Source organism: Silene latifolia, chromosome Y, assembly GCF_048544455.1.
Source record: "Silene latifolia isolate original U9 population chromosome Y, ASM4854445v1, whole genome shotgun sequence".
NCBI classification, from domain to species: Eukaryota; Viridiplantae; Streptophyta; class Magnoliopsida; order Caryophyllales; family Caryophyllaceae; genus Silene; species Silene latifolia.
This window is the reverse complement of record NC_133538.1, coordinates 485,608,782-485,622,825: the sequence shown is the minus strand read 5'-3', so window position 1 is coordinate 485,622,825 and position 14,044 is coordinate 485,608,782. Positions and strand designations below refer to the sequence as shown.

Genomic DNA, 14,044 nt, shown 5'->3' with positions numbered 1-14,044 from the left:
ATTTAAAACGGTCTGATAATTCGTTCAAGACAACTCACAGATTTACTTAATTGCTGTAACTTTCTTTCTTTTAACCTAAGCATGTTTAACCTAATCTTTATGTAATTAAGTGCGACTTCTACCATAATCTACTATAATTTAAGTCTAAAAGATGAACAATTGAATCTTAGAAAGATTAAAGGCAAATTACGTAGTAAAAGATTGAATCTAATGGAAGTAGATGCAAAATCCCCAAATTAATTATCCAATTCCCTTTTCTCTCTTTTCTCTCTATCTTTTATGCGATGTTGTAAAAGTGAATAAGTGATTTATGAATAGGTTGACATGGTATATATAGTAAAGACAAGAAGAATTATGAAATTACTAAGAAATTTCCTTATAATATAATATGTCCTATTATTATTATTATTATGATTATTATTATTATTATTATTATTATTATTATTATTATTTTATTATTATTTTTTATTTTTTATTTTTTATATTTTATAATAATTATTATTATTATTATTATTATTATTATTATTATTATTATTATTATTATTATTATTATTATTATTATTATTATTATTATTATTATTATTAATATTAATATTATTATTATTATTATTATTATTATTATTTTTATTATTTTTATTATTATTATTATTATTATTATTATTATTATTATTATTATTATTATTATTATTATTATTATTATTATTATTATTATTATTATTATTATTATTATTATTGCAGTAAATGCAGGGGGGCTTCTCATTAAGTTAAAAATCAGGACATTACAAGACCCACTTAGCCACAGATAAAGCCTACTAGATAAGCTAATAAGCTACTTTGGCAACAAGCCAGAACAAAACCCAACAATTATCGACCTACTGAATAGTGATACATCTGAGTAGCAACAATATAAGAGATTTTTCTAATCAGAACTGTAGGAGGTAAGCCTCTGTCATGGAAAATCCTAGCATTTCTTTCTCTCCAGAGCAAATAAATGGTAGTCGCCAATATACATCTCCTAGCAACTTTCACCCGTGCACACCCTCTATTATACTGCTTAAACCAGCGAAGCAGTAAATGCAAGGAGGATGGAGGATTAAAAGTACCAATCAAATGACAAACAGAGCCCCAAACTTGAGTAGAGTAATTGCACGCAAAGAAAAGATGTTGAATGCTTTCCTCATCTTGCCCACATAGTACACAACGATTAGCCAAAGGAATGCCACGATGTTTTAGGTTATCAACAGTTGCAAGCTTATTTTGGCAAGCCAGAACACCAATAACAGCATGCTTAGGAAGAACAGCAGCATCATGAATGGTCCTATACCAACTGACAGCAGGTGCTCTAGGCCTAAGAAGCTGGAATAACATACCCATCTGCAACTTACCCTCCTTTGTGCAATCAGCTAAGAGCTTGGCCGCAGTAGATTGTCTAGACAATTGAAGTAGCATATCCTTTATGAGCAACACTGATTTCCAGAACCAAGATTGAGTAGAAGAGCTTGTAGCATGCCAGATAGACTCACCCTTTAGCATATAATGAGTAAACCAGGCAGACCAAAGACAGGTGGGTTTATAAATCAGCTTCCATATCCATCTTACCATTTGGAATTTATTCCAGCTCAAGATTTTCTTGATATCAAGCCCAACCTCCCGTCTAGGATGATAAAAACCAGTCCAACCCTTAAAGACCATTCTCCTTCTTCCTTCAGCAATGCCCCAGAAAAAAGTCTTTACAGATTTTCTGAAGTTTTTTAACAATACCCTTAGGAAGCAAGATACTGGCCCTCCGGAAATTCTTTATGCCAAAAATAACCGAGTTAATCAGAGTAGCCTTCCCTGCATAGCTAAGAGAATGATTTTCCCAATGCATTAATTTAGCTCTGATCTTATCAAGCATGGGGTGAAACATCGCAACAGTGAACCTAGATGTGGTTAAAGGTAAGCCAAGATATCTAAAAGGGAAATCCCCTTCCTTGAAACCCATAGCATCCATAATCATCTTCTTAACTGGCTCCCCCACTCCACCAAAATAGACATTGGTTTTCATGGGGTTAGCAGCAAGGCCATAAAGAGCTTCAAAGTCAGTCAAGCAATTAGCCACTGCCATGACAGATGGGAGGTCCCCCCTAGTAAAAACCAACAGGTCATCCGCAAAAACCAAGTGAGTAAGGCGAAGCTGCACACACTTTGGGTGGTAGGAGAACCCAGGGTAAGGTGGCAATCCCCTGAGTAGCCTAGAAAGGACCTCCATTGCATGGACAAAGCTGTAAGGAGAAAGAGGGTCCCCTTGGTGAAGACCCCTCTGTCCTTTAAAGAAGCCCTCCACCCCTCCATTCACAGCAAGGGCGAAATAGGGAGAAGTGATACATTTCATAACCCACCTCACAAAAACACGAGGGAAACCATAAAGAACCAAGCAGGCTTGCATAAACTCCCAGTTGACAGAATCAAAGGCCTTCCTTATATCAACTTTTAGTAGGCACTTGGGAGTAATTCTAGCACGAGTATATTTGGCAGTGAGCTCATGTGCAAGGGAGGAATTCTGATGTGACCATAATTAGCGCATATTTAGCCCCCGAATTAGCCTTGTTCCCATGCTTTTTAGTGCATATTTGGGTCATTTATTATCTTTAGTTCTTTGTTTTGCATATTCTTTGAGATTTTGATCCCTTGGTAGGAAAGGAGTAAGAATCTTGCATTTTCATGGCAAAACGAGACTAAATTGATCGAATCCAATGACCAAGCATCAAGGAGAGACAAGATTAGAAGGCCTTTGTACATATTATAGTAGATGAGCAATGTTCAGAAAGGATCCTTGAGTCCCCAAGGAAATCCCCAAGGAATTTATGAAGAAAGGGGAAGAAAAGAAGAAGAAATCTTGCTGAAGAACAATCCGTGCGGATTGACTACAATCCGGCCGTCCTCCACCTGCACAATCCGTGCGGTTTCATCCCAAGACGCTCGGGTTAGCACTGCCACAATCCGCCCGGATTCCTCCAAAGCCGCTCGTGTTCCACCGCCAGAATCCGCCCGTCCCGACACTAATCCGCTCGGATTCCTCTACAGCGCAATTTCGTCTTCTCCAAGCTACAAAGAAAGAAGCCCTTCCTTCGAAAAATACCGGCTCCTCCCTGCTCAATCTAAAAAGTGTAATTACTAGTTTAGCCCTTAGTTAACCCTAATGCATCCCCCTAATTTCCACTATAAATACCCCATTAGTCTAATTAGAAGAGCATGTTCTTCTTATCAATAATTAGAGTAGTTAATATCAATCAAATCTCTCTTTAGTATTGTAATCAACAATTAATCAAGTTCTAATACAAGTTTTATTTCCTTAATCTCTCTTTTGTTCATCCTTTATTTTGGGTAATTGAAGATTATTTGGGTTATTATTGGGAGATTGACAACATCTCAATCAAGCATCAAGTACTTCTTTTATCTTTGCCTTATTATTGGAATCATTAGTAGGTATAATTCTCTTAATCCCTCTTTAATTATTGTTAATTACTTTCATTTATTCATCATGTTTCCTTTTGTTGGTATGATTGACAACCTTGCTAGCATGATCAACATGATAATGAGTGAGTTGTCTCTTAGCTAGGGTTAATGGGTGATTAGGGCAAACCAACATGGGGAATGATTCATGCTTAAATTAATATGCTTTCATGTTTTATTTGCTTGCTTGTTTTGATCTCAACTCATGCACATGTTATATTTGATGAAATGCTAAGCCTATGAATCCTTGCATTTACCACCATCTCCTATCTTTTCAATGAGACTTGTAAGACATAACCCAACTCGAGTCTCATTAGACCATGCATGTTGTTGAGTAGGGAAGACAAAGTCGACTTGTAGATGTTGTACAATCTAATTGATTCGGCTCCGGGACCCAAACTTTCCTAGGATTGTAAGATATAACCCAACTCAATCCATCACAACAATAATTGCTTGCTTATAATTTGAGAACATGTTTGTATGATCAATTCCCATGATTCCCCTATGATCCCATGACTCCCTAGTGCTTTTTTTTATCAATTGTTTACAACCCTTTTATTTCATCTTGCTTGTTTATTTCCATTTATATTTTAGTTTAGTGACCTTCAACATCAACCCAATTTGTGACATCCCTAAGACACCACTAGTTGCAATAGAAATCTCATTTCAATACCCGTCCCTTGGGATCCGACCTTTACTTGCCTCTTTACTAATTTTAGAGTTGTTTGTGAAGCTATAAATTGTGTTTTGATTCGGACGTGACCCAACGACCACACCTTAAATTGTGAACACGAAACGGACCGATCAAAAATGGCGCCGTTGCCGGGGACGGTGTTTACTTGATTTAGATTTTCTTTTATTGTTATTAGTTGTGTCTTTCTTCGCCTTGGGGAAGTAAAACTCCTCAAGGTTTGTTTTAATCGTTTTCAAGTTGTTCGATATTTTGCGAGATGGACTTTATAGATTGTTTTGTAGAGGACCACTTAAGTATACCTTTCTTCAAAGATCCTATGCAAGCATTAGAGGCCTTGGAAGCAAGTGAGGCTAAAAATATGTATTGGGAATTGGAGGTGGATCTTTTTGAGGCCGCTCTAGCTAACAAAGAACTTACTCATGCACAATCCGAATTAGTACATAACATCCTTTTGGAAGCATGTCAACCCATAGAAGATGAGCAATCCATCCTAGATGATATTATACAAGCTCAAGAGCAAGAGGAACCCATCATGGAATTTGAATATGATGAGGTCGATGAAAATGAAGTTGAGTATGCTATGAGAATGGAATGTCTAATGGAGATGGAGCAAATTCTCAATGAAACTCCAAAGGAGGAAAGGGAGGTACAAACTCCTACTTTAAAACCCCTTCCCCCAAATTTGAAATATGCTTACCTTGATGAATCAAAGACCAAACCCGTGATTGTTAATGATAGACTTGATGATGATCAATTGGGAAAATTGCTTGATGTATTGAAACAACATGAGAAGGCTATAGGTTATAGTCTAGATGACCTTAAGGAGATAAGTCCCAACTTTTGCATGCATAGAATTCATCTAGAGGAAGACCATAGACCTACCATTCAACCCCAAAGAAGATTGAACCCCCACATGCAAGAAGTTGTCAAAGGAGAAGTTATGAAATTACTTGATGCGGGAATCATATATCCATATCGGATTCTTTGTGGGTTAGCCCCGTCCAAGTGGTACCTAAAAAAGGAGGCACCACGGTAGTGACAAATGAAAAGAATGAACTAATACCCACAAGAATGATCACCGGTTGGCATATGTGTATTGACTATCGAAAATTAAACTCCGCAACAAGAAAGGATCATTTTCCCCTACCATTCATTGACCAAATGCTTGAGAGGTTAGCCTCCAACAAATTCTTTTGTTACCTTGACGGGTATTCGGGATTCTTCCAAATCCCTATACACCCGGATGAGCAACATAAGACCACCTTCACATGCCCCTATGGTACTTTTGCATATAGGAGGATGCCTTTTGGTTTATGTAATGCCCCCGCCACTTTCCAAAGATGCATGATGAGTGTCTTTTCCGATTACTTAGAGACTATAATGGAAGTTTTTATGGATGATTTTAGTGTTTATGGAAAGGACTTTGACTCATGTTTGCATAATCTTTCTCTTGTATTGCAAAAATGTGAAGATGTTAGTCTTGTTTTAAATTGGGAAAAGTGTCACTTCATGGTCAATGAAGGAATTGTTTTGGGTCATTTGATTTTGGAAAAGGGCATCGAGGTCGATAAAGCTAAAGTTGAGGTGATAGAGAAACTCCCACCTCCCGTGAATGTTAGAGGGGTGAGAAGTTTTCTCGGTCACGCGGGTTTTTATCGTCGTTTCATAAAGGATTTTTCAAAAATAGCGAAACCCCTCACTCAACTTTTGCTTAAAGATGCCCAATTCCAATTCACTGATGAGTGTGTTGAAGCTTTTAATAGAATCAAGGAAGCATTAATCTCGGCACCAATCATCCAACCCCCGAATTGGGAGTTACCTTTCGAGATTATGTGTGACGCTAGCAACTACGCCGTTGGAGCGGTTCTTGGCCAACGGGTAGGGAGATCTCTTCAAGCCATCTATTACATAAGCAAGACCCTCGACCCTTCCCAAGTGAATTATGACACAACCGAAAAGGAGCTTCTCGCCATTGTCTATGCTTTGGATAAATTCCGTTCCTACTAGCTTAGATCCAAGGTGATTGTATTTTCGGATCATCGTGCTCTCCGACATCTCTTGATAAAGAAGGAGGCCAAACCAAGATTATTGAGATGGATTTTGCTTCTTCAAGAATTTGACTTGGAAATAAGAGATAAGAAAGGAGCCGAGAATGTAGTGGCGGATCATTTGTCAAGGATCCGGTTTCATGATGAAAATGGAGAAACCCCGATCAATGACTCATTCCCCGACGATATTTTGATGGCCATTCAAACACAACTTGAAAGGCACATCACCCCATGGTTTGCCGATTATGCCAATTATATTGTTGGAAAGGTACTCCCTCCAAATTTGAACCACAACCAAAGGAAGAGATTCCTATTCGAAGTGAAAAGGTACTTTTGGGATGACCCAAACCTCTACAAGGAGTGTAGTGATGGGCTCTACCGGAGATGCATCCCTCAATGGGAAATCCAAGGAATCTTGGAAGGATGTCATTCATCACCCTATGGTGGGCACCATGGAGCAAGGAGAACCGTTGCAAAAATTCTTCAATCGGGCTTCTATTGGCCTACAATGTTTCAAGATACAAGAGAATTCATCATTCATTGCGATGCTTGTCAAAGAACGGGGAATATCTCTTGGAGGAATGAAATGCCACAAAGGGGCATTCTAGAGGTGGCGATCTTCGATGTTTGGGGAATCGACTACCAAGGGCCCTTTATGACATCCAATGGGAATAAGTACATCCTTGTGGCCGTAGACTACGTCTCAAAGTGGGTGGAGGCAATTGCCACCCCAAATGATGATGCAAAAACGGTCACCAAGCTCTTCAAGAAGATAATCTTCCCAAGATTTGGAGTTCCTAGAGCAATCATTAGTGATGGAGGAACGCATTTCCATGAGAAGAAACTTGCATCTCTTTTGACCAAATATGGTGTTCAACATAGAACCGGCTTGGGATATCATCCTCAAACAAGCGGTCAAGTTGAGATTTCAAATAGAAAGATCAAGCAAATCCTTGAGAAAGTTGTGAACAAGACTCGGAAAGATTGGAGCACAAAGCTTGATGATGCTCTTTGGGCTTATAGGACAGCCTATAAGACTCCCATAGGAGCCTCCCCTTACAAGCTTGTCTATGGAAAAGCATGTCATTTGCCAATCGAATTGGAGTACAAAGCTTATTGGGCAATCCGAGCACTTAATCTTGATCTCAAATTGAGCGGTCAAAGGAGGATGATTCAAATCCAAGAGTTGGAGGAATTCCGACTACAATCCTATGAGAATGCGAAGATTTACAAAGAAAGAACGAAATTGCTTCATGATAAGAGAATTCGACAAAAGGCCTTGCACAAAGGAGACAAAGTCCTTCTATTCAATTCCCGCTACCGACTCTTTCCGGGAAAATTGAACTCTAGATGGATGGGTCCCTATGTGATAACCGAAGTTGGAAAATACGGAGATTTCGAACTCAAGGCGGAAGATGGAAGCAAGTTTAAGGTTAATGGTCAAAGATTGAAGCCATACTATGAAGGAGCGTTTATTGGAGAGGTCGAGGTCACCTACCTCGAGCCTTCTAATCCTTGAAAGAACTGTCGAAGGGAGAGTTTGGTGGAGTCCTCCCTAAACCACCACTTGTAAATATACTAACCCTCTAACTTGTATTTATTGTTTTATTGCATTTCTTTCAATAATTAGCATGAACTCTTTTCATGAGCGTAAGTGAGGGAGGGTTACTAATGAATTTTTAATGAAGGAAGGAACCAATTTTCGAGTGTGGGGATGCATCTAAGAGAGGAGAGAAAGTCAAAGGATGAATTCACAGCCTAAACATGTGCGTGTTCCCTGGAATCCGGCCGTCTGGCCGGAATCCGAGCGTTCTGAGGACAATCCGTCCGTCCCGCTACGCTGATAATTTGAAGATTTTTGGACTGAGGTTGAATCCAAGCGTCTCAGAAGGAGAAACGCCCGTCTTGAAGAATCCGACCAGATTTGAAGAAAGACGCCCGTCTTTCTACCTGTGTATTTCAAGGAAAATCGCTATAAAGGAATCCGTCCGTCTTCAGAAGAAGACGCCCGTCCCGTTGAAAAAAGAATCCGAACGTCTTATGCTCGGGACGCCCGTCTTTGAGGTGTCAAATTTTGGAAATTTTCGCTGTGACAGAATCCGGGCGTATTGCCCAGAATCCGCCCGTCCAGAGGAGCACGAATCCGAGCGTCTTCAGCTCGAATCCGCTCGTCCTCCCACGGTGTTTTGACCCGACTTTTCCCTAATTAAATTACACCCCACAACACATATAGTGACACATCACCACTCCTTCCACTTGCATTATAAAACCCACCTCCTTATGACTCCCATACATATCCAAATCACTCTCTTCACCCACAAAATCAAAATGCCCCAATTTTCTAGGGTTTCCAAAGGCAACACTCAATCAACAAGGAGCATCCTTATCTCTTCACAAATCAAAAGAATCCAGCTCAATAATCAAGAATGGCACCAAGGAGATCCTCTTTTAGGAATGCAAGAAGACCAAGGATGAGGGGAAGTTCTTCCACCTCCCATGTCAACACTTTAAGGAGGGAGCATGAAGAGATTGTAGATCTCACAAGGCTTGATGACTTCTCAAATGTGGAATTTGTCAATGATGTGCAAAGATTAGTCTTCCACCGGCTTCTAAGTAAGAACATTCTTCCCACTAAGTTTTTATGTCATGATACCTTGAGGAAACTTGGAATTTATCACCAAGTAAAAGCTCTCTTTGAAGTATTTGGTCTCTCTACCCTTTTTCACATGCATGAACCAACTTATCGATCTCTTGTGCTTGAGTCTCTGAGCTTTTTGAAGATTACAACCTTGAACAAAACAATTTACATAGAGTTTAGGCTAGAAAATGTTTCAAGGATAACGACCCTTGTAGAATTCGCAAATGTGTTCGGACTCGATGTTTCGCCTACCCGAACATCGAAGCCAAAGAAATACAGTGTTGAGCCTTTGTGGAGGGCCATGACCGGCCGGGATTTCGTACACAACAAGGAATGTCTCGCTTTTCATATTCAAAATCCGATCTTGAGACTTACTTATTGATTCCTCTCGGGTACTCTCTTTGCTCGCCGAGATCCGGCGATCGTGAACCAATTAGACCTTGTGTTTATGGAATCCTACCTCAATATTCAAGGAAGAAGTGTGTACCACCTCAATGCACCTCTAGTGCTAGTCGAGAAATGGGCAAAGTTTAGGAATGGTGACGATGATGGAATGAAACACATTGTGAATGGAGGACTCATTACTAGGCTTGCGAAGCATTTCAACCCAAGATTCAATGAGAATAATGAGTATACTCCTCTTTTGGGAAACACGAGGATAAATGAAGATCTTCTTCTCATTCAACATCATTGGATAACCCTTGAGGGGGTTGACAAGCGCATCAAGTGGATAACGAAAGGATGTGATCCGATTTTTCTTCCAATGAATGGCTTACCACGAGTTTCTCCGAGAAGAGGACATTTGTCTCCAATCCCATCCTACCTCATCCCTCCAAATCCAACCCAACCAAGGCAAGCACCACCTTGGAATAAATGGTAGCCAAGGAGTTTTTGTTTGTGACGGAGTGCGTAATTTAGATTACTTCCCGTTGCGTATGCATGTACTTCCCCAAACCGAGATAGACATTATTTCTAATGTCTTAAATGTTGGGGTAGTTCATGCACACAAGATGCAATGCATGAAACTATATATTGTCGTTTTGGATTTTTCAAATGGGAACAATAAAAGAACACCTCAATGTAGCCGAGGTATTAGTCCTCATGTTGCTAGGACTCTCCAAACTATGATCAAGATAAAAAAAAAAAAGAAAAAAAATAAAGAAGTAGACAAACCTCAAGAGGGTAGGAGCCTCCAAAGCTTGCTAGTCCTCCACCATATCATCATTGTCATCATTTTCCTCCATAGAAGCGGACTCATCTCCACTCTCATCTTCACTTGCATTTCCTTGCTCATCTTCATTAGGCTCTTCTTCTTCTTCTTCATCTACCTCTTCATCAACACCCTCATCATCAATAACCTCATCATCGGCATTCTCATCTTCACCCGGTCTTTCACCACTAGATGTGCTTGGAAAGAAGACTTCCCTATCCGCCCAACTAGGCAAAGGACATGAAGGATCAAGTAGTCCTTGCCTAGCTAAATGAAGGAGGGGTGGATATTGGGCCAAGTATGCATCTACTCGATCATTGTAAGCTTGTTTATGCATCTCTTGCATAAGTAGAGTCATGTAGTCATTGCCCACTTCGACATCTTTGGGTTTGAACTCTTGATATTTGAATGGATAGGGTGGTGTGACAATGGAGGAGGAGGGCTCTTCAATCTCGCCCCTTTGTTGACGGATGATGTATTCGGCGCCCATGGAGAGTGGAAGTAGGTAGTTTGTTCGATGAGCACTCAAGCGGCATATCTTGGAAGGCAAAGTGAAAGATCTAGCATCATTGGTTAGCCACTCATAGTTGGTGTCAAGAGAGTTATGCTTGACCCACTTGTACTTGTTAATCATGGCATCCATGTCAATGAGATGACCCCCTTTGATCGCCACATAGGTGTTATCCTTGTTGAAATTTGCGTCAAAGTGCTTGGCCAAGAGAGTAACTAGACCTCCATTTACGATAAAAGCGGTGCCTTCTTTACCACAATCAACATTGAGCGATGTTTCCACCAAAAGCCTTAGAGCATTGTAAGGCTTAGTGAATTCCCTTCCAACATTTAAGGCCGACTCAAGTAGAACACAATCGAGTTTGGTAAAATGATTAGTGTCTTTTCTTGCAATTATAGTATTCCCGATGACCTTGTGCCACACTCTAATGCCCGGATGGTGCACTAATAGAGCGCGACAAGCATGAAAGCTCACAAATTTCTTCCCGGAAATTGCCTCCCAAAGAGGAGCGGGGTCATACTTTTCGGGCATCTTGTGATAATAAGGTGTATCACTAAGGCCTAATGCTTTACTCAAAACATCAAAGGTGATGCGCCTATTCACATTGGCAAGGCGAAACTCGATGTATGTTCTAGTCTCTACCTTAGTCACTTTCAATGAACATAAGAATTCCAAGGTAAGGGAGGGGTATGTCAATTCTCTTGTAGTAAACAATTTTCCCAACCCCATGGCTTCAAATAAGGCTTTTGTTTGTTCAGGGACACTCAATTTGTTCAAGGCATTTTCACATATGAATTTGGTGGGTAGAATGGATTTCTTAGCATACTTGGAAAATGTATCCCTATGGGAGTTTGAAATGAAAATTACATCCGGATAGTTTGATAATTGAGCGATTTCCGGAGTTGTTGATGTTGTTGCTTCCAAGGGAGGATTTTGTTGTTGTTGAACTTCCAAGTTTGCATTAGCAACCACCATAGCCATTGAAAATTTCTTTGCTTGAAGGCATTGTTGCCTTTTTGAGAGTGCCTTTGCCTTGAGTGCCTTTGTTGCTCCTTTTGTTCTTGCCATTGATGATTATACTAAGAAAAGATTGAAAATCTTCAATTTTCAATTATACCCAAATCCATTTTAAGATGAAAGAATTTACCTTTGTATTTCAAAAATCGACTCAAAGGTTGAAGATTTTGGTGTTTGGATTGACTATTATTGTAAAAGGAGTGATTAATTGTTGTTGTAAGGAAGTTTTGATTTGATTTTCTTGAATTTGGTTGAGGAAATTTTGTTTTTGGTGATGGAGAGGATGAAGGTTTTGGGGTTTTTGGGTTTTTGGGTAGTGTTTGAATGAATGAATGAATGAAATGAATGTGGGAAGGGGTATTTAAAGCATCCGAAATTTTCAAAACTACAGGGGGAAGACGAGCGGATTCCTGTCGGGACCCTCGGATTCTGCTCAATTTGGCTTCAGGAAATCTTGCCTAAACACGAGCGTCTTTCAGTGAAGACGAGCGGATTCTGCAATTCAGGACGAGCGGATTTCCTTAAAGACGAGCGGATTCTGTTCTGTTACAGCGAATTTTCTTAATCTGCACTGGCAAAAAGACGAGCGTCTTTCTGCAAAGACGAGCGGATTCTTTCAGACGAGCGTCTTCTCAGCTGGGACGCTCAGATTCTTTAACAGACCAAAATTTTCAATTTTGCGGCTCAATTGGACGGACGGATTCTTCCACAGACGCTCGGATTCCTACAAGACGAGCGGATTACCGTTAAAGACGCTCAGATTCCTCTTGGTCTACCCGGATTAAGGACCATCCATGCACTTGCATATCCCGTGTCATTTTCATTCTTCAAATCATGTGTTCTTCATTGTAGGGGCACTACGAAGGCATGAATAGCCTAGGCAATTGCTATCCCCACACTAAGTTAAAGCACTACACATCAATAAAATCATTAGTCCCTCCCTCACTTCTCTCAAAAAATGATAAATATCTTGATCAAGGCATAACAATCCAAAAATGACAAAAATGCAATGTAAGAATTAAAATGCAAGTTAGGGAGTTAGAAATATTTACAAATGGTGGTTTGGAGAGGACTCCACCAAACTCTCATCCTTAGAGAGATGTCATGGGGGCATGTCCAAGGTGTTGTTGATGTTACTCAACAACTTGAAGAAGTAGTCAAAAGCTTGTTCATTGTCATGATAAAGATCCTTAATAGATCTTTGCACTTGTTGTCCTTCATGTTGGTCTTGATCGATATCATTACCGATGTAGGGATTGAAAATCCTTCAAAGTCATCGTCCCATAGACCACAAACTTCGTCTACTTGATCATTAAAAATCTCTTGAGTTGATAGAGACAACTCTCCCACAGTCTTGTTTTGGCCAATGAGGCCCTCTTCTTCATTGCTTGACTTTGGTGAGCTATTCAAGCTCCCTTTGTTACAATTCACTTGCTCTTTTGATGGAGCATCTTCGACTTTCTTCTTCCATTGGAATTCCAACTTCTTTCTATCATCTTTCCGGCTATAATGATCAACCATAAAACATGGTTCATGCAAATGGGGAGCTCTCATGGTCTTGTCAAGATTGAAAGTTATGCTTTCATCTCCCACTTCTAGAGTGAGCTCTCCATGCTTCACATCTATCACCTCACCCGCGGTGTTCAAGAAAGGTCTTCCTAGAATGATTGGATTATTGGAGTATTCTTCCATGTCAACAATGACAAAGTCCACCGGGATGAAAAATTTCCCAACTCTTACGGGAACATCTTTCCATATCCCTAATGGTGTCTTCGTCGATCTATCGGCCATTTGGAGTGTGATATTGGTGCATATAAGCTCTCCCATCCCTAACCTTTTACTCACCGATTACGGCATAACACTCACACTAGCCCCTAGATCACATAGGGCTTTGTTGATCGTGGTGTCGCCAATGGTACACGGTATTGAGAAGCTTCCCGGATCTTGAAGTTTTGGAGGTGAACTCCCTTGAAGTATTTCACTACTCACCTTAGTAAAGGCGATAGTCTCAAGCTTCCGGATCTACCTCTTTTTCGTAAGGATGTCTTTCATGTACATTGTATAGGCCAGCACGTGATTGATTAATTCCGTGAAAGGAATCGAGACTTCCAAATTCTTCACAATCTCCATAAAATTTCCAAGTTGGTCATCAAATTTGGGCTTAGCTTGACGACTTGGAAAAGGAAGTCTAATCACAATGGGTTCCTTCTCCTTGGCCTTGTCTTCTTTTTTCTTTGAAACTTCTTCTTTTGATGGTTCTCCATCCTTGGAGTTTTGCACAACTTCTTCTTTGTCACTAGCTTCCACAAATTCATCCTCAACTTACTTCTTCGGTGCTTCATACCTCGTACCACTTCTCAAGTGAATGGCACTAACCGTTTCATGTCTCGGGGGATTACTTTGAGGTGGTAATTGCCCCTTTTGTCTTTGT

At 40.0% G+C, this 14,044-nt stretch overlaps 1 protein-coding gene across 1 annotated transcript; it reads right to left on the bottom strand.

The window, feature by feature from the left end:
• Positions 1–864: 864 nt before the first annotated feature.
• Positions 865–1,692, bottom strand: LOC141633038 (uncharacterized). Its single transcript, XM_074445535.1, has one exon. The coding sequence runs from the start codon at positions 1,690–1,692 to the stop codon at positions 865–867; it is 828 nt and encodes a 275-aa protein (XP_074301636.1).
• Between the last annotated feature and the right edge of the window lie 12,352 nt (positions 1,693–14,044).

Coding starts and splice junctions, on each gene's coding strand:
- LOC141633038 (XM_074445535.1), bottom strand. CDS start 1,692: ATGGTCTTTAAGGGTTGGACTGGTTTTTATCATCCTAGACGGGAGGTT.